A 20,231-nucleotide genomic window follows, 5' to 3' on the forward strand; every position below is an offset into this window, starting at 1 on the left:
AAAAAGTTTGTGCCCGGGCTAGAAGATTAGTTGGTCGATCAATAAAAACTTCAAAGCAGTCTATGACCACAGTCACTTTTTTGCCAAACGCTTGCTGGAAACACATTGGCATAGTTTCCCATAGCTGATTTCTGTCTGGCTAGCAAATGAGTGGCGACAAACGAGAATCCATTACAATCAACCACAAAGAAAAAATCCTGGATACTGTTGGTAGAGATACTTGGAAACGGTATGCCAGTTCTTGAAACGGTATATTAAGTCTAAGCTTTATCAGAACCATGACAAATTCCTGAAATTTGCTAAGAGTTTGACTACGCCGAGTGATGCTTGTAGAAACGTGGTCAAAGATAGTCAACAGAATTTCAGTGGAAGGCAATCCAGTATAAAACCGAACTTTATCGTCTGTGTTAAAATAATCTTTAGTTGGAGGCTGATATCCATTTACCGAAAACATATACTCGAACTCCTCAGTTTGAGACATAGAAGATGTAGTCTGGCAGTTTTCGTTTTCAGTCTGGACGAAGACGCTATGGACGCGGCATGAGTTGGTTTGACTTACAGAGCAGGACATGGAATCATCATGATCACAGCTCGAACACAGATTTAAAGCTTGGCCTTCTTCTTCTACAGCTTCTTCAGTAGATGGACCCTCTGCAAAGTCGATATTTTCGAGGGGCAATCCACTAGCATCTAATTGTTGGCGTTTAACAGCAGCCTCATACTCGAGCTGTTCAAGAGACCTCTTTCGTCTTTCCTTTGATCGGGCAGCTCTCGCTTCCACGGCTTCATTATTTACTTGGCGATATTTAGTTTTACCAAGATTCAAGGTAGGCACCCAGTCGTTGTTGAATCTATCCCACGCTGCTGCCGGCCTTCCTGACTCGAAATGCCTTCCACAAACTCTCTCGTTTTTCAGAACATTCTTCCATTGTATGTCGTCGCGACTTATCGCCATAATCCATCTTTCTCGTCTCTCTCTGCTCAGTTCTTCAGCTTCTTCTCCTTGTTTATCAACAACAGAAGGTATCCTGAAGAATCCTATAGCCGTATCTTTTCTGCTATTACTTGAACAGCCTACAATAATACAGTGAACCATGACAAAAGTTGCTATACACCCGTGAAATGACGTGGTTCGATACGCTTTGTTTATATATATGCGACACCAACATGGCGGATAGCAACCGTCGTCAAGCAGTTAGTCACGTGAGTGAAAACCAAGAATATCTTCTGCAGGCTATTTTCTTCAAGCAGGGATTAAGGATATTTAAAAAAATTTTAACAAGAGCAAGAAGAACTGAAGCACTGTGATATACCTCTTTCCCATATTTCAGACCATGTGTCATTCTCTCTTGAAAATAAGATTTTCTTAGTTGTCCGAGTTGTATCCATAATTATGTCCATGTGCCTTACCACATGCCATCATTAAACAAAGAAACAATACTCTAGGGAATGACACATGGTCTGAAATGGTAAAACATTACGCCCAAGGTAGAGAGGTATATGGGGTAGTATGTCTGTTAATCAAACTTCATTCCAAATCAGGTGGTAATATTAAATTATCTAGTAGCCTGTTAACGAGGAAAAACACTGTTAGTGTATGCAATTTTTAGATTTGATTTTCTTTTATAGATTAAAGCTGATGCAGAATGTGAAACAAAGAAAATGTTCATACAGTTTCAAGCCAAGTTTTACTACACTCAAGGAGATTACCAGAGTGGAACACACTTCTTTGTAAAGGTAAAAATGAAAATGGAAAAAGTGACAAGGAATTAATTTAAAGGTACGGAAATGAAATAAAGAAAAGAGGAAGAAAAAAGGGGAAAAAGAAGGAAAGAGAGAAGGAAAGGAAGAAAGAAAGTAAGAAAGAAGTTTGAAGAAAAATTGTTTAAAATGACATCCACTAGACACACTTTGTTAAGAATGAATGCATGAATGAAAAGTACTGATTACTTGTTATTTCTACTTTAAGGTTAACGTGGGAGCGGATTCGTTTGTACATATCTGGGTGTACCGATGTCAGCTGATGGTTGCACAGAAGTTTCATACACTGAAAGGTATCCAAGACAACAAAACAGAATCTGACCCACTCCTCCCTCTTCCATGGAAACCACAGGAGCTCCCTTTTTAATATCTAGAAAGATATTAGTTCAAGAAATATAACGTAATGTTGAACATTTCAATAAGAAAACAATGTTTTTGTTTTAAAAAAAATTAGTCCCAAAAACCAAACAATACCTTTTTTAATAAATTGAATAAATTGAAATGGTTGAGTTCATAAGATATGCTCTTAAATGATCTAGTTCTGTGTTGGAATGCCAATGTGAAATCATGACTGTTTTCCTCTGTGCCACATGGTTATTTTGGAGGCTTGAATGACTTCCAACACTTGTCATTAAATTTCTGAAAGATTCAAGAATAAACTTTTTTAACAATCCAAATAAATCACTAGCAATGTATTTTAGTCTTCACTCATAGAGTGCACACCAAATATCTATGAAAAACTTTGTTAGGAATAGTCCCCTTCACATTTCCCTGCACCATCTTGAAAGGTAGACGTGCCTTTGCATCGAATCTAGACGAACGGTGAGCTTGTAATGATAGAGACCTATTTTTAACACCTTGGACAATTATCCGCATGTCTCTATCATTGCAAGCTCACCATTCGTCTCGCTTTGATGCAAAGGCACGGCTACCTTTCATAATGGCATTGGGAACTGTGAAGGGGACTATGGCACCAATTTGCACAAATTAGTAAGTTCAGTAGACCACAGTAGACTGTAGACCTACAAAACTTTGCACTAATATAATTTGTTAGCAAACAAATTTTGCTAGTAAACGCTTTTCACTGATATAGTATATGGTATGCACTCTATTCTTTAAATCAATTTACTTCTCCAAAGTTCAAAGACAGGCTACTGCCTCGTGGCATACATAATAATATTGTTAAATATTACCTTTAAACTACCAGGTTTGAGAACTTCCTCCACACTCAACTCAGAATGCATTAAACGCAGCTGAAAGAAAAAAAATACACATGTTCTACATCGTATTTAAAGGAAATGGCTCTTACCTAGTTAGCCCTATCCTGCATAGCGGTTCTCTGGCATGGGGGTTGGGGGAGGGTACCATTCGGCACTGAGTTTGGAGAGGGTGACTGGGGAGAGGCCCACGGAGGCTAAGCAAGCCAAAGCAATGGAGAGGGTAGATGTCTTTCAATGGTGATGAGGCATGGCCTGACCTGGCAACTCAATTTATACCTGTCTGCTCATAAGGGGAGGTGTGATTAAAATTGTTGGGGTGGGCTAGAGTCAAAAGTTGTTTTGCATTGTATCAGGAATATGGGTTGTCCTGGGGAAGGAGTGATTAGGTGTTTACTTAATGGGGGTGGGGTAGAGTCAAAAGTTGTCTTGCATCATATAGACCCCTTGCATGTGACATCAAAGCAGCTCAATTTGGAGGACAAAATGAGAGAATTTCAATCTCCTGAGAATAGGAAACATATTGTTTTGCCCTACAAATGGAGCTGCATTCGGACAAGCTGCAAGGCATCTAACGGAAGTGTGATGTGTCATACATGTCAGCTCTTCCATGAGCTAAGTCATAACTGTCCTTTACTTAATGTGGGTTGGGTAGGGTCAAAAGCTGTCTTGCATCATACCAGAAGGGTGGGGTGATTCATACAACCCTTATTCCTTGATGAGTAACACATAGCTTTCTTCCTGTCGTGGGAGGGCATATGATAGGATCAATCATTATCTAGTATCATTCTTCAGCAGTGAGGTAACCCAAAAGAATATTTTCTAAATTTTAAGATGATTATTTCAGAGTATTGTTGCCCACGGAAAGCACAGGTGGCGTAGCGGTGAGAGCGCTTGCCTCTCACCAATGCAACTCGGGCTTGAGTCCCGCTGAGCTCGGTGTCGTATGTGATTTGAGTTGTTTGTTGGTTCGGCTTTCCTCCCTCCGCAAAAATCAACTCCTAAATTCCAATTGGAATTACAGTGGATGAATAGCTACTCTGTAGAAATGCCACTGTTAAATCCCATTTATGTATTTATTTACCTTGGTTTGTTCACTTCTTAATTGTTTTGATGAATCAAAATCATCAGGGTTTGCTTCTCGTTGTTCTTTGATACTTTTAATATTATTAGACACCTCATGTATACATCGCTTGATGGCATTTTCTCTTGATTTAAAACCATCTAACAGCTGATCAAAGAAAAAAGACCCATTTTCATTGATTTATACACATTAGCTAAGAGCTTCCAAATATTTTCTCTGTCTATTTATCAATCAGTAAGTTGGCCAGTCAGTCAGTCGGTTGGTTCGTTGATTGGTCAGTTGGTTGGTAAGTTGCTTGGTTTATTGGTTGGTTGGATGAATGGATGGTTGGATCATTGTGTGGTTGGATGGTTGGTTAATGGTTGGTCAGTCTGTAGTTCGGTCGGTTGGTTGGTTGGTTGAACTGTCGGTAGGTCTATAGGCTGGTTGTGTGGTTTGTCGGTCCCTCATGGATTGGTCAATCAGTTGCTCTATCTGCCAGTTGGTCCATCTTCCGGTTGGTTGTATGGTTGGTTGGTTGGTTGGTAAGTCCACTTTCCAGTCAGTTTGCTAATCTTGTAAGAAATAAGTAATAAGTAAGAACTATGGCCGTTTCAAATATAAATACAAGCATATCGAAAGTATATCAGACAGGACGGGATATCTTTCTTGATATTTTTTTCAGAAAGCCCTAATGATAAACAACTAGAAAAAATATAATGGAGGACATTTGATATGCTTTTGATATACTTGCATATATATTGGAAGTGGCCATAATTTTTGCAAATGGCTGTATATATACATATACAAATAGAAATGTCTTTACCTCTGTGTACAGTTCTCTACATTTCGCTTCAGCATTTATCTCCCCAGCAAAACTTTCTGTAGGCACACTAGTATTTAACTTGTACATGATTTTGTCATCTAATAGCCTTAGAACTTTTAAAGCTTCCTAAAAAATAAAATTGTGTCAACCAACATGGCATCCACTGTCTGAAAACCCTTGCAAATTTACAATGTGCATTTTAAAATTTTCATGGAAAAAATCTCACACTTTTACTTATAGTAAACTTGTTAATTCCTAAAGTTAAACTTGCATTCAAACATTTCTCTATTTTCAACACATTATTGATCAGGGAGATAAGTGTGTAACATGACCCTCTAGCCTCAATTTTATGTCTAGCAACCAATTTCAGCAAAATCTAAAACAAGGAATCAGTGTCACATACAATTTAGTAGAGCTAAAGCAAGCAAGATTCAGGTCTAGAATGATATGTGTTATGAACCAGCCCTCTTGAATTTGAGCAAGCAAGCAACTCCTGCATCCCACGTTATGCACCTAACAATGTTAAGCCCTTTGGGGAATTGACATTATTCAATACCCCACAGTAGGGAAATTCATTTGAAGTGGCTGCCATCTTGAAGAAGCCAGAAAATTTAAATAAACATTTGTACTAAGGGTGGAAATTTGACTTTCATAGCTTGTCCAGGGTAAGGGAATTCGCCCCCTTGCCCCACCACCCTGGAGCTTAACACTGCCTGATAGGTGCATTAATCAGGAATTACAGGTTCATATTCCAGTCAGCCCTTAATGATCTATATCTGCACCTGCTCTTACATGCAGTTTCTATTATTAGCTAATCCATGTAAAGCGTCTCTATAGAATCAAGGAAATTAGATTACATAATTTTATAGATTGCTCAAACTCCCGTCATATTCAGAAAAAAGAATCCAAGCAATTTAAAATTTGCAAATCCTGATCTGTTAAGAACTAGGTAATAAAGCATGACAGCGTTTGAAAATAAGAGAAATGTTTAATTTACCTTAAATTCTGAAAAATCTGCGCAAGACATTTGAGTTATCTCTTTCTTCTCTTCGTCCGCCATTTTGAAACATGTGCTTAGCTTGTGAGTAAAACCGCTGGATACAGTTCTGTTATGACTCAAGGCTCAAAACAAAAAGAAAAATTAATAAATGGAAAACCAATTTAAAAGATCTTAAAGGAATATTCTCGTCATTTTTTCCGTGCTTTGATTATATTTTTGTGGTTATTTTTATTCATTTATCTATTATTTTGTGGAATTTTATCTTTATTTAAAAAATGGAAGTTCGCAAAGGTTGATGGGAATAATGACCCCCGCAAAGGATTGTGGGACCACATGGTGAAGAAGAAGAAGACGACGCTGAGTTGAAGAAGGAGAATTTTAAAAAAGGCTTGTCTTTTTGCTCGTTTTATTACCTTTATTAGAAGACTTGAACCAAAGAAAACCAGCTAGAATCCAAGCTAAGATGCCAGAAAACCAACGGAGATCACATTCTCCTCGACGGTCATCTTCCAGTGGCACAAAAACCAAAAGAGAAAAGTCATCAAATGAGAGCAGCTCAAACACAAAAGATGGCGCCTCAAACAGAAATCGCGACTCCAATAGTTTTAAAGACAATTATAGACAAGAAAGGAACAGAACTGTCTCTTATAGCTCAGGTTTAAAGAAGGAAAGAAAGTTTACAGGTCGTTGCCGGCTTTTTGTTGGTAATTTAGTTGACTGCGATGAGCAAGAGATGAAAGAAATGTTCTCCAAGTACGGCGAGGTTGCCGAAGTCTTCGTGAACAAAGAAAAAGGTTTCGGTTTTATTCGCTTGGTAAGTCAATATTTTAAAGTGAAAAGACCCAAAAAAGTCGTAATATCAATCACTTTTACGTTTTTCATCATTGAATTTCTGTTTTTATTCCTGAAAATGGCAAAGAAACCCGAAGATGAAGCGTGCAGGAAGATTCACAAAATTCATGAATGTCCTTCACAGCTGAAAGATTATATGAACTGTTCCATTAAAATTCTTGGCTCGCTTGATTTTCTGTGCCAAATTTTTTTTTAGCGAAACCAGAATTTGTCCTAAAAAATCGTTTGTATTAAAGAAATTTGTGAATCTTTACAAATCGCACTGATCGCCTTAGTAAAGATTGTAAAATTTTTTTTTTCACTTACGAAACTATGAAAAAAAACTGGAGATTTCTGTTATATAATAAACACATAATTTGGAGTATTGAAAAGTACAAAAACTGGATAAGATGGGGCTTTGTAAAAAAATCCCCCCCTACTTCCCTCATTACTTTGCAAGATAAGGATCTATGCTGCTAAGAAACACTTGTAATTTTGTAGAATCCCTGTGTGGAGGGGATTAGACATCTAAGGGGTGGGGTCAGATGGATAATCAAAATTCATGTGCATTGGTGTCTAATGGACTGTTCTCATAATCATCTTGAATGTGAGGTTAACATGGGAAAACAAAAGAAAAAGTAAGATTTCCTTTGGGAAGCTTTTATAAATTCTATAGGAATATATCTAATATTTATACACCTATTTTTTTACTTTGACTAACATCTGACATCCAAAATATCAACATAGGTTTTAATTAACTAGTTATTCATCATATATTTAGTATGTAGTCATTGTAGGCTTAGGAAATGATATTCATAACCTATTCTAAACAAAATTAAAAGACTGGAGTGTGGTAATGCTGATATTCAAAAAATTGGTTTCAATGGATTGATAAGCTATTGTCTTGTAGGACACAAGGCTGAATGCCGAGGCTGCAAAAGCTGGCATGGATATGACTCAACGCAAGGGCCGAACAGTGCGCGTACGTTTTGCTACCCATGCTGCTGCTATACAGGTCCATGAATTTGGGTCCTATGTGACGAATGAGGTTCTGGAACAAGCGTTTTCTCAGTTTGGTGATGTAGAAAGAGCTGTAGTTGTTTGTGACGACAGAGGGAGGTCTAAGAATTATGGGATTGTAGAGTTTGCAAGAAAAAGCAGTGCTAACAATGCTATGCATAAGGTTAAAGACAACCTATTTCTTTTGGGAAGGTAAGTAAATTGAAAACATGGATTAACTCTCTTGGGTTTCCTTTCCTGCCATGGTCTTTCATCTTCAACAAACTCTACTCACTTGTAATGCCAAGTACAGGAATCAAACCTGAGGCCCAGAAGTGAAAGGTAAATGAACTACTAAACAAACCTGGCTGGGTCTTTCCCACAAATTATCAAAAGAATACAGACGTGAAGAAAGGAATGCAGACTAAAAGGTTGAAGTCTAACTGTTTGATATTCAAATAATTCTTCAAACTTTGTAGGACACCAAAACCAATCACTGTCAAAGCCTACGAACAAGAAGATGAAGAAGATGGCCTTCCCGAGAAGAATTTGGAGAGACAACCTGGCTATCAAAAGTAATGCATAAGTCCTTCATTCTATAAACTTTTTTAAACCATAATTTTCCATTTCAGAGTTTGTTTTTCTCTTGAATATGAGGGTTTTTTGATTTTCTTTGATCCATACTAAACTTTTAAATAAATGAAAAATACTCTAGGAAAAGACACATGGTCTGAAATGAGAAAAAAAATACATTCCCACATCTAGCTACCTAGTTAAAATCTTATGTGGAGCTCAGACTTTTCGCAAAGAAAAATGAGCGTCATAAAATATAATTCACGTCTTCAAGTTTTCTAAATAAATGGTAAGACGTAAAACTAAAAAATGTATATTTTTAGGGAAAGAGAGGTTCCTCCACATTTTGCCACACCAGGAACCTTTGAATATGAATGGGCTCAGCGATGGAAGTCTCTAGAGGAAATGGAGCAATCCCAGAGAGAAACACTTGATAAGCAGTTTAAAGAGGCTCGTGAAAAACTGGAGAATGAAATGCAGCAGGCCATCAAAGATCATGAAGCTATGTTAATGAGACAAGGTAGGTTGCATGCTCAGTCTTCACAACAACAACTCAATACAGATATTTCCAGTGAAGTTTATTTGAATATAGTGTTAGCTCTACCTTGATTCAAAGGATTTTCTCTGGTTTCCCTCCCTCTAAAAGAGGTACTAAGTTCCAATTTGATCTGTGAGAGCCATGCCATGACTTTGATTAGTCAGTCCAGTGGTGGTTTCAGGGTTCAATCTATACCCTGATTTAGTTCAATGCAAAAGTTGTTTTAGGATTTTATAAGTTTAGGATTTTTAGGTTGTTTCAGGGCTTGATCTGTGAGTTAGCAATGCCCTGACTTAGATCAGCCCAGAGGTTGTTTCAGGGTTTGATCTGTGAGTTAGCCATGCTCTGACTTAGATCAGCCCAGAGTTTGTTTCAGGGTTTGATCTGTGAGTTAGCCATGCCCTGACTTAGATCAGCCCAGAGGTTATTTCAGGCTTCTATCTGTCAAGTGTGGCATACTTTGACTTCGATCTACCTAGAGGTTGTTTCAGGGCTCCATAAAAAAACATTTTTCTGATGCAGGAAATAATTTCTAGTAAAAACGAGGGATTTTTAAGCAGCAATTCAAACAGTATGGTTTCGTTTTATAGCTGACATGCAAAGACGACAAGAAGAGATGCGAAGGCATGAAGAAATGCAACACAGAGAAGAGATGAGAAGACAAGAAATGATGCAAAAAGAGGTGGAAATGATGAGGTAAATCTTACAACACTTTTTATCATAAATATTGAGATTAGGAGAAATTAGTGAATTAATTTATGCATTTTTTTGGTGTCCATCACAAATAAATCTTGCTAGTTCTTAGAGGGTAGAAATTGTTCATAGCCAGTGGCTGAAAAAAAGTTGTGGTTCTAATATTCTGTGATTGAATTTGGATGATTATTGGTGATTATAATGGCAATTGTACACCCCACTATAACATGGCCTTTTACAACAGACTTTGTGGACCAGTCATTCTTTTGATTCATCGACTTCTTCACTAGATGCAAAGAGGAAGAACTGACAAGAAAAGAGCCAATTTTGGCTGGACATTGTCTGTTCACAAGTCTTTTTTTAAGCCCTACACACACTTATGCTTCCTGTTTGAGTAATACATGTATGTTTGGGCCAGGTTTTGGCATCTATTTTCACATGTGCTGAGTCCAATGCAATTGAACTTGGCTCGTTTGCATTGGACTTGGGGTATGTGGGGGTCGACGTCCAAGGGCTGGCCTTAGCATTATTTTTTAGTATTATAAATTAGTGTTATATTTTATATTTTATTAGCATAGCATTAGTATTTTAGTATACCATATTTTAGTATTTTACTTAAATTATATTTATTATTATATGAATTTTATCAGGGCTTCTATTGATAACAGTTATTTTATGTAACTGAAAGGGCTACCCTGTATAAATAAAGGTTCATTCATACATGTATTGTCTCCTCCACTAGACGCAGAGAGGAAGAAAGAAGGTATCAGGAAGAATTGAGAATGCAAGAAGAAGCTCGACACAGGGAAGAAATGATGTATAGACAAAGACAAGATGATTTTATGCGACGACAGGAAGAAATGATGAGAAATGTATGTGGACTCTAATCAGCTGACTAAAACCGCTAAGATCCATATGGAAATATACTTTTTAGGGACATGGTATTAGTAGAGAAATCAAAACTGGTACTAATACCCAACTATTTTATCAAATCCTGAAACATTTTCTGGGATGAGCTAAGACTCCAAGGGAGAGAGGAAAGATAACAAGAAGAGGGTTGCATAGATTTCCTTGATAGAATATTGGCAGACCTAACTGCATACAAGAGGAATCAGATGGATTTATATGAATTTGTAGGTTCTTTCTCTTTTTAGGACATGAGACCAATGCCTTTCCCTCCTCGTGGAATGCCTCCAAAGGTAATTATTAAATTATTATTTAAATTATCATTGTTAAATGATAATTTTCTATTGATAGGTATAGGCCTCTGTGATGAAAAAACATTGGAATTACCGTACGAATTTCAATTGAAATAATGTGTTCAGCAAAAAAGGCTGTATCTGAGAGGCATAATTATAATATTTTCTTTTACTTAGCTAGCTATACTTTGCTTCCTTTTAAAAATAATCATTTTTTGTTGTAGGGTCCTCGTGGTGATTGGGGTCCTGGCCCCATGGGTCCTATGGGAATGGGCCCTGGACCAGGCATGGGACCACCACCTCACATGCATGGACCTCGAGGACCCCCAATGGGACCAGGTCCGATGCCACCAATGGTAATGTACAATCTTTTGTCTTTTTTTCTCTGTTTTTTAAATTTTAATACGCTAAGAAATTACATAGCACTTATCAATTTTGAATTTAGAGTATTAACTTGAGTAAGCATTAAGTGTTAAGAGTTTCAAAAATTTTTATAGCAGAAATTTAGAAAAGGATATGTGAATATTTACAAAGCTAAAAAGAGCAGTAGGCTTCAAAAAATGGTCTTCTTTGGTCCCAAAATACAGGGAATTAATCTTAATCCCATGTTCATCATAGAAGCAATTTTTGTGAAATCATAACATGGTACTCTACGTTATATACGAAAATAAAGATAGCTGTGACTTACGTATAGCTGTGAAATACGGTAGTTTATGAACTAAGCATGATTGGATGATGAAACGATAACAATCATGTTCAAAATTACATGAAATTACTTTCCATTGGAAAATTTATCTATAGTCAAAACGACTTTGTTATTTTAAATTTCTATTGTTTATAATCTGTCTCAAATGAAAGCTAATATATGGGTGATACAAGAGTAACAAGACCATATTGTGAAGTATAAATATCTACATGATCCTTCTATGGAACTACTGGTTCTCTGATTTTCAAGACAGAAAGTCTCCAAATGTCATTCCTTTGCAAAGTTATTTATATTTGCAGTAACGACATATACATAACTTAGATGTAGTATCTTTGCATGAGCATTTTAGTTCATTAATTATAACTTAACACAATGTTCCATAGCAAATTAATAGTAGATTATAGAGTAGGAGTGTTTACTATTGAATTGGTTATAGTTTCTCTTGCAGAGTTCTCATAGAGACAGATGCTTGCGGATTATTTTCTAACGTGATTCTTTTTCTTTTCATTGTTATCCTCACCATTATTATGGATGTGCATATTTACTCCTGGAAACTTCATTTGGAATCTGCATGAACATTGATTGCATTTTCATTCTCATGCTTTCGTGGGAACATTATAAAACATAAAGAGGCCTGGCCGATTTGACCCTGAAATGGATCGGAAACGCGAACGTGCTGATCGGGACAGGCTTGCTGCACGATCACCCCGTGATCACGACAAACGTCGTAAATACTGAACATTACTGAAGATGAAGTACGTTGTCGGAGAATATTGATGCGGTGTTGCATATAGGTTGAAGGCTTCAAGATAACTATATCCGATTAAATACTGGATTATTCAATGCATAACTGTTCTATATACGCTTGTACTATAATTATGATGACTCAAGTCTGCTGGCAAACTCAACAAAACATAAGACATTAATATCACCTTTGTACATGTATTAATACAATATTTCGACTACAATGGAGTACCATGTTCTATAGTGCTACCCTCAGTAAGGAGTATCTCAATGGATTTCACATTATTTTATGAGATAAATAAATGCATTAACATTTAAATGTAGGCTCTCGATTTTAAACTTTTATGATAATTTCCAGCACATTTATTAATTGTTGCACGAAGAAAATTGTGTAGAGTTTTAGTATTTAGTGTCAGACATGGACAAGATGCCAAGAAAATAAAGCTTATAATTTTATTTTGCTATCAAGTGGATTGAACTGGAGGGATAGTCTTCAAGAGTTAATTATCGAGGATTAAATAAATGTATTTTAGTTTGCATCATGGTATCCGTTGCAGTGTAGTAATTAGAAACTTGTATAAGCAATATACAGTATTCTCTTGTTACTTTATTATTATTATGATTATCAAGTAAGCATCTAGTGAATGAAGAATTTGAGTAGCAATTTTGTGAACTCTCTTTTTAATAGGGTCACCACCCTTTGTGGATAACAAATGCACTCATTTATAAGTTTGCTCAGTGGAACTTTCTGCTGGTGATATTTACCAGCTTTAATCAACATTACTAGTCTGCACAGTCCTCTCTAATGAATGTATCTTAAACATTAAGTAATATGATAATGTGTGTGGCCCATCTGTTTTGGTATTTATGATGGTGAGCTGTCGTAAAACCCATACAGATCTGATGCAAATATTAATTGCTTATTAAATGTCTAGGTGTATGTTTTGATATTCCAATAAAATGTTTGAGATGGAAGTGAGTTTGATCAAGTAAAAAAATGAATGAAAATGAGAATAATTCTGTATCCGATTTACTGTTCACTGATGTCTCTTGTTATTAATCACTGAGTTAATAACATGATAAATACCCTTAAAATGGTGCACTAATAGAGAGAACAGGGTAAAATGCAAGTTATCAGCTTCCATAGGTACCAGCATAGAAGTTCTATCACCTTTAGTAAATATCTAGTACCAGGGAACAATCTGCTACCAAATAATTCATATAAAAATTAAAATCATCTTACTTTGTTATCATAATGAATACCGCTGTTAATATAATGTTTGCCATTACATCGGATGTAGTGTTGCTAAAGCACAAAAAGAAGCAAGTCTGTAACAAGCTAAATATATATTTACTACTGGGTATACTAATATGACGATCGAGGTATGATATTGCTATCGTCATTTTGGAAAAAAATAAGTACCAAAAATGCAATATCTTCTGTAAATAGTATTTAGGGTTAATGGGTAGTTGTGTGTTAGCAGTACCGTCTTAGCATTCTTTTAACTTTTGTAACTTGTCACTCTCTCCTTAACATGAATCTATTATATGTTGTTGTTTCCTTGTGAAAAGTTTATCACAAGGTTCTCAAATCATTGGATATATGGCTGTAGTGTGTAATGAATATAGTTGTCTTTGTTTAGAAAGGGTGACATCACAGTTGATCCTAAGCATTGGGAGGCTGTTAAAAGTGTAAGAAAGCATCTCGAGAGTACCATCTAAATTTTCTACCATCACATCCAAGACACTTCACTTACAGAGCGATGCACAAAAGTATAACCACATTTAATGTATTGGCAAAACCATTGAAATGTGTCCACTTAACCTATAAAAGTCTGTGCACTAAAGTATGCAAATTAACAAATTGACATCGGATTTTTATGTGTTTGTCCTCTTATTGACAATAAATTTCGCCATCACATTGTCAAAGTAGTATGCGGATCCATTGGCGTAATTTTTCTTCTCATTTTTACTGATCAAAACAACTAACGGGAAGAACGCGGGCCCGTTGACGTCAGCTTTACCTGCCTGTCCTCTTATTGATGATAAAGAAATAACAGTGTGCGAGAAATTTATAAGTTATTGTAAAATACATTATTGCCGGTCATACTTTTGAGTGTCACACTAATAAATATGATGTACTAGGAACAAGTACTAAGCCTCTGTGATGAAAAAACATTGGAATTACCGTACGAATTTCAATTGAAATAATGTGTTCAGCAAAAAAGGCTGTATCTGAGAGGCATAATATTTTTGTTTTTCTCTTCTTAGCTGGCTTATTTTGCTTGCAAATTTAACAAATCATTTTTCATTGTATCTTCTACCCCTCCACTTGCTTATAATACTTATGACTAAGTACTGTTTTGTTGTTTATTTAGAGTGTGGAGAGGCAGGGAGGGGAGAGCTCGTATGACTATAGCCCCCACATTTTGCTAACGTACATTAAAATGTCAAGACGCGGTCAAGATTCAGTCTGCCAGTTTTGGTTTCATACATACTAGTCTACTTTGCCAATCTAAGCCCTCCTAACCCATCTCATTTTAAAGTGCTCTATGGTTCATGTTATTGCTCTCACTATGTGGGAATAACAACCTTTGAACCCTGATAAAGAGCATCAACATGTCGTCATGGTAACACATGGATGATAACAACTTGTCCAATGAGATAAAATTCATGGGACATTCATAAAACTACATGAGGAGTTAGTTTTGGGTTGCGCCATGCTCTTGCAAGAAGACTTTAACCATATTTATTTCAATCCAGATTGACTGGTATTGAAGTCTGAAATATATAAAATAAAACTTTGAACTTTTAGTCTGCTTGAGCAATGTGAAAGGCCATGAAGCAGTCTGAATGGGCATTGACAGTGAGCTGTGCATAGCCCGTAGATCAGAGATAAAAAATTCTTTGAAGTGTAGCCCATAAGTCAAGGGCAAAAAAAGCTTTGAAGAGTGATTGATGAAGAAAGTGTAACCAAAAAAGTTCATGTTAAACTTGCAATGCAAATGAGGAAGAATATATGGAATTTTCAGTCTTCTTGATGGTTATGTATCTTGTGTTTTTTCTTGTAAAATGGTCTATAGTATGATAATATATACTTTCTCATTTATATCTGATTCTGGTATACGTAGTGAACATGTTAATGCAGGCATCCCAGCTTTTTTAGTGCACTTTGTTAAAGGAAACAGAAGAAAAATGAAAAAAATAATGGAAAGAAATTGTGAGAATGCGGATAATCACCATAATTGTAGTATTTTTCCATATTGTAGATTATGTAAGACCATAGAAGATGGATAGATAGTCTTAAAGATTCGTTAATATTTATATGGTCAAAAAAAAAAAAAAGAATACTCCCAAATACAAAGGCATAATCTAAGTTCAGTATATATTTTATTGCACCCTTTTCAAGTTAGTAAACTCCTATCTCATATCCTTCATACACCAATGCAGCTCAAAAAAACTTACCGATAGCATGCTAGTTTTCTTTAATCCTTAACAAGCTTTTAACTTTGGAATAAGTTTTCCAAGATACTCTATTATTCCTTATACCTTTCCTTAAAATATAGCTGGGATGCCACAGCAATAAATAATGCATAAATATATAATTTATAAAAATAATAGCTTACGACGAGAAGTAGATATCAAATCAAGTAAAATAGACGACTAAAGAAGTTCTAAAGATCTTCTCCAGCATTACTGATTACCATAGGTTCTCTTCTGATCGTTGAAGGACTAGCGATGTCTTTACGTATGAGTAAGTATGTATCATAACTTGTATATATCTTGTAAATAGTTTCTAAACAACCAATGAATAGGTGTGCATAAAAATTAATGTCATATATACCTCGTTGTACAATAACGTTTTGTGGCATAAAAAGGGTGTTCAGGTAAAGCAAATAGTGATGGTTGATGTAAGCTTCGCTGGACACTTCTTAAGCACGCTTTTTCAACTCGACCCCTACTATGCAATAAGTCCAAGAAAATATTTTAAAAAGTTATTATATCCTGTTACCATGGAAAACAGAAGTGTGAATCGTTGAGAATCCATAATTTTACAATTTTTCTCAATTCTTTCACAAAAAAAAAAATTATGTGCTTGGAGCTTATCACAAGAGCAATTTTTAGTCTATTTAGGGATTATCGTTTATTGGAATTTGAAATTATCTCTTTCCTCTAAGGGGCCCTGAATCAAGAGTAGATAATTGGGAAAGGTTTTAAATTTCTTTAAAGGCCCAGGGGAGTACCCTTGGTTTCAGGGTCTCTTTCACTCCAGTGCTTCACGTTTAATAATGAAACTAGGTGCCTTAGGGATGCTGTTGAATATGCAGAGATTAATATAAAATGGTTTTACCATTAATTAGGATTCAAGTAGATGTGGCAGAGTTTATTCATAAATTTGGTTTTCTCAGCAAAATCTTTATGCAAAGAATTTTTAATTATATAACCCTTATATTTGTTGGCATATTGACACAATTCTGTATTCACATAGCATGCATTTAAAAGTTCTGAGTTTAGGGTATTTTGATTATTTGAAGTGGTTTGTTCAATTTTTCTCTTTGATGTAGGTCTTGTCAGCTATTTCTGCTGTTGATGAGTACTAAAGTAGTGTTGTATTTGACAATATTTCAGGGTATTTGGTGAGAGATTTGTGCACATCAAATAAGGTAAGCATACCTGTCAATAACTAGCCAATCAGTCTTGTATCTGACCAAACATGTTGAAGTCAATAGCTTTTCTTTTAGCTAGGGTGTATCGTTTCTCATTTCCAGCCATGCTTAATTCCCTTGAGTATCATTTCTTTTATTAATGCTTGTACATGAGAACTCCAACAAAAAATCTTATTCTCAAGGAAATGATATATGGTATGAAGTGGAAAAACATTAGCCTAGAAAAGTGTATTTCCCCCATTCTGTGGGCCGTCAACACCCTTGTATAGTGGATGTAGTGATGTTAATAATGCAACGAGTGTGTTGTGTGTAGCAGAGCCAGAAATGGACTGAACCCACTGTTACACCTTCACACACAAGAAGAAAAATGCAGGTTTCTGCTGTCTGAACATCCATGTGTTCATGCCCCCTACCCTCTCCTCCCATCACAGTGCTTGATCCAGAGGTTTTTAACTCATTATTATGCATTGCATAAAAAAGACTTGTGTGAGTCCTTTGAATTAGAGCCTAAAACCTGACAAGCTAAATTCCAATTTGGTCTGTGAGTTAGCAGTGCTCTGACTTAGATCAGCCTGGAGGTTGTTTCAGAGTTCTATCTGTGAGTTAGCTGTGCCCTGACTTAGATCAGCCTAGAGGTTGTTTCATTGTTCAAATTTGAAGGTTCACTTTACTTTGTTTCATTGACAGGATGTTTTGTCCAGCCATGTGACAGGGCACCATCAATGTGCCAGTAATGTTCTGTACTTGAACCAAAGTACCAACAACAAAGGTGATAATATTTTCCTCGCTATAAAAAACTTGCCCAAGTTCCAATTGGATTTGTCATTAAAAACGTAAGCATGAGTCTTGTGGCTCAGGCTAAGGAATCTCTCTGCCTTTTGCAAAAAAATAATATATGTTTCGAGATTTAGTTAGGATAATGATAACAAAACCTTTGTAAAAATATCTGTCTGTGTGAATGACATTATGCAGATATATTTTCAATCTAGTTTTTGTTTCTAGGTTTTAGATCATTAAACCTGTCATTACCAAGGCTTTCCCCAGTCGGTAGGCAGTATTTTGCACAACAACACACTCCTGTGGAAGAAGAAAAGCTAAGCAGTAGAGTACCCACACTGTTAAATTGGTTTCAAGTCTAATGTTGTCAGACAATGCTATGCAGTACTCCAGTATGCAGTGTTCTATAAAGTGGAGAAGACCTACTGAAACTAAAGCCTAAAACAATAGTGTGCCCACAATGCCATATTACAGTCTATTAAGAACAGGAACTTTGGTTTCAAGCTACCTCTACACTTCAAATGATACAGTGATGTTTATAGTAAGTTTTTTTTAAACAAGCAGTTCCCCATATTTTTGAAATAATTTTCTATCCTGATTACTCCTGTTTTAGTTTATTCTGTTCTTCATTTAGGACCTTGAAAAAGGGGTAGGCGGCGTTGATCACTTAGGTTGAAACACAATTTTATCCTTGATACAACTGTGCGAAAATTTAAAAGCTATTCAACCAGTTTACAATAGGATATAAAATCGAGGCCAATTAATCATACCAGTTAAATTCAATTATCCAAAGGGGGACAATTTTTGCCCCTGCACTTGATAAATCTACCACTGTTGTGTTTTCACCGACCAAATGGACAGTTGTTATACAGCAACAGTGTGTGTGTATTCCATGAATTCAGAGAATATAAGCTTTCGTTTCTTCCTCGAAAACTCATCTATTCAGTGCTTGAATGGATGGCTGGATGGCAAAAATCTATCATGCATGAGAAAGGTCATTGTTCTTGATTGTGCTTACCATATTATTCCAGTAACTTTTTCTATCTTTATTTACAGGATCCAAAAGCTGAATATCTTATTTAAGTTTGCCCAAAGAATTAATGTTGCCGAGTACTGATAATATATCAGATTTAGATAGCTCCCAATTCTTTTTTTTTTCTTCCATTTTCTCATTATTTTATTTTTAACCCTTTAAAACTGAATCATATTTCAGTCATTTTTCCTTTTTTTCTTGCTTGGATCTTGGATCCCAGTTCAGTATTCTGCCTCAGTTATTATCTATCTAGTCCTTCGTCGGAGTAAAAGAGCTCTCTTTTACTCCGACGAAGGACTAGTGTCTGAAACATCAGTAAGTTTTTTCATCTTTTCATGGTGTATAATTTACCTTTTCATCATTACTTAAGATAATGGGCTGTTTTACCAGTTAGCAAGGTCATAAGTAATAAACACACTACTACTAAACATTCACTGACTTGGGTTTTACTTGACCCATAAAATAGTTAGTAGATGGAAAGGTTAGAGTACAAACACTAAATGTGTGCAATAGTTATCACTATTTAGCAGTAAATAAGCACCAATTAAACAAAAGAAAACAATATAATTAGCATATAATAACACTATTTAGTGATATTTATGTTGCACACTTTTACAGTTTGTATGCTAGTAGATCTAATTAGTCTATGCTTGCAAGAGCTTTGAATGTCTTTCTTGTCACTTCGTGTGATTTCCACATTACTCTCCCCCACCAAAAAAATTAACCAAAAAACTAAACAAAAATTTCAGTCATGATTTAATCTTAACCATTCAGAATTGATTGAATTCTCAACTAAAGGAAACAAAAATAAGCAAATGAATTAATTGAATAAATGAAAAGGAAAAAAGATGGCCAAACTCATCCCATTTTAGGTAGTTTGGTATTTGGTAACATGTATTTGTATGAAGCAGTTGTAGTGTTTACCATCTCTCTTAGCCTGTACTCTGCTTATCAATATTTGTACAGTTTCCAGATTGCACCACGTGGAGGTGGAGATGGACTGCAATCCTAAGTGTTTGTGTGTGCAGTTTGTTGGGGAGTTGTTACATTATAACAGATTGTGTGTGTGCATCAAGAAAAATGGAGGTCATCTCAGCCCTTAATCCCCTATTATACCAAAAAAAACAATGAGACAAAAATAAACACTCCAGGTTACAATATTGTCTTAGCTCTTGCAGTTCTACCTAAATATTAGCTGAATATGACAAATACTAAATAGTCTTGATATATTGAGATTGAGATGGCTTGAAAATAATGTTACAGATCTTGAAAGTATAGTCTTGGTATACTAGTGCAGATTGAGACAGCTTGAACAATGTTACAGATCCTAAAAGTACAGTCTTGATATACTAGTGCAGATTGAGACAGCTTGAAAACAATGTTACAGACCTTGAAAGTACAGTCCATATACTGCTACAAATTGAGATGGCTTGAAAACAATGTTACAGTTCTTGAAAGTATAGTCCATATACTGCTACAGATTGAGTTGGCTTGAAAACAATGTTACAGTTCTTGAAAGTATAGTCTTGATATACTGTTACAGATTGAGTTGGCTTGAAAACAATGTTACAGTTCTTGAAAGTATAGTCTTGATATACTGTTAC

General features: G+C 35.8%; 5 protein-coding genes across 6 annotated transcripts in view; 2 read left to right on the plus strand and 3 right to left on the minus strand.

Annotated features, from left to right (window-relative positions):
* LOC148906448 (uncharacterized) overlaps window positions 1-112 on the minus strand; it is a 1,252-nt gene extending 1,140 nt beyond the window's left edge. The window contains exon 1 of the mRNA XM_089037726.1: window positions 1-112. This exon is cut by the window's left edge and continues 1,140 nt beyond it. Within this exon, the coding sequence (XP_088893852.1) occupies window positions 1-112 (112 nt within the window).
* Window positions 1-1,096, minus strand: part of LOC148906447 (uncharacterized) — a 2,236-nt gene extending 1,140 nt beyond the window's left edge. Inside the window, exon 1 of the mRNA XM_089037725.1 lies at window positions 1-1,096. This exon is cut by the window's left edge and continues 1,140 nt beyond it. Coding sequence (XP_088893851.1) covers window positions 140-1,096 — 957 coding nt within the window. The 3' untranslated portion in view covers window positions 1-139.
* The window catches only part of LOC148906446 (uncharacterized), a 10,097-nt gene extending 7,655 nt beyond the window's left edge, over window positions 1-2,442 (plus strand). The window contains exons 5-6 of the mRNA XM_089037409.1: window positions 1,630-1,737; window positions 1,970-2,442. Of these exons, the coding sequence (XP_088893535.1) occupies window positions 1,630-1,737; window positions 1,970-2,128 (267 nt within the window). The 3' untranslated portion in view covers window positions 2,129-2,442. The remainder of the gene's footprint in view (window positions 1-1,629; window positions 1,738-1,969) is intronic.
* LOC148906449 (protein MIX23-like) lies at window positions 2,290-6,027 on the minus strand. The gene is made up of 5 exons (XM_089037410.1): window positions 5,865-6,027; window positions 4,868-4,993; window positions 4,063-4,209; window positions 2,955-3,014; window positions 2,290-2,400 (listed from the first exon to the last, which is right to left on the minus strand). The coding sequence occupies exons 1-5, from the start codon at window positions 5,925-5,927 to the stop codon at window positions 2,356-2,358; spliced, it is 441 nt and encodes a 146-aa protein (XP_088893536.1). The 5' UTR covers window positions 5,928-6,027; the 3' UTR covers window positions 2,290-2,355.
* A 223-nt stretch (window positions 6,028-6,250) lies between these two features.
* LOC148906450 (splicing factor, proline- and glutamine-rich-like) lies at window positions 6,251-19,785 on the plus strand. 2 transcript variants are annotated; one of them, XM_089037588.1, is made up of 13 exons: window positions 6,251-6,681; window positions 7,609-7,910; window positions 8,177-8,272; window positions 8,594-8,790; window positions 9,399-9,504; window positions 10,244-10,373; window positions 10,656-10,700; window positions 10,925-11,056; window positions 12,037-15,904; window positions 16,780-16,814; window positions 17,505-17,586; window positions 17,820-18,135; window positions 18,651-19,785. In XM_089037588.1, exons 1-9 carry the CDS (start codon window positions 6,331-6,333, stop codon window positions 12,142-12,144), a joined length of 1,467 nt encoding a protein of 488 aa, XP_088893714.1. In that variant the 5' UTR covers window positions 6,251-6,330; the 3' UTR covers window positions 12,145-15,904; window positions 16,780-16,814; window positions 17,505-17,586; window positions 17,820-18,135; window positions 18,651-19,785. The 2 variants fall into 2 exon arrangements, with proteins under 2 accessions (XP_088893714.1, XP_088893715.1); XM_089037589.1 differs by lacking the exon at window positions 12,037-15,904.
* Window positions 19,786-20,231: the final 446 nt, after the last annotated feature.

Source organism: Actinia tenebrosa, unplaced genomic scaffold, assembly GCF_029948245.1.
Source record: "Actinia tenebrosa isolate PJP-AT-01 unplaced genomic scaffold, QUT_ActTen_1.0 PGA_scaffold5__44_contigs__length_20552954, whole genome shotgun sequence".
In the NCBI taxonomy this organism is placed as follows: domain Eukaryota; kingdom Metazoa; phylum Cnidaria; class Anthozoa; order Actiniaria; family Actiniidae; genus Actinia; species Actinia tenebrosa.

Coding starts and splice junctions, on each gene's coding strand:
- LOC148906449 (XM_089037410.1), bottom strand. CDS start 5,927: ATGGCGGACGAAGAGAAGAAAGAGATAACTCAAATGTCTTGCGCAGAT. Junction 4,994..5,864: donor CAGATTTTTCAGAATTTAAG/GTAAATTAAACA, acceptor TTTATTTTTTAG/GAAGCTTTAAAAGTTCTAAG. Junction 3,015..4,062: donor TAAGAAGTGAACAAACCAAG/GTAAATAAATAC, acceptor TTTTTCTTTCAG/CTGCGTTTAATGCATTCTGA.
- LOC148906450 (XM_089037588.1), top strand. CDS start 6,331: ATGCCAGAAAACCAACGGAGATCACATTCTCCTCGACGGTCATCTTCC. Junction 6,682..7,608: donor GTTTCGGTTTTATTCGCTTG/GTAAGTCAATAT, acceptor ATTGTCTTGTAG/GACACAAGGCTGAATGCCGA. Junction 9,505..10,243: donor AAAGAGGTGGAAATGATGAG/GTAAATCTTACA, acceptor CTCCTCCACTAG/ACGCAGAGAGGAAGAAAGAA.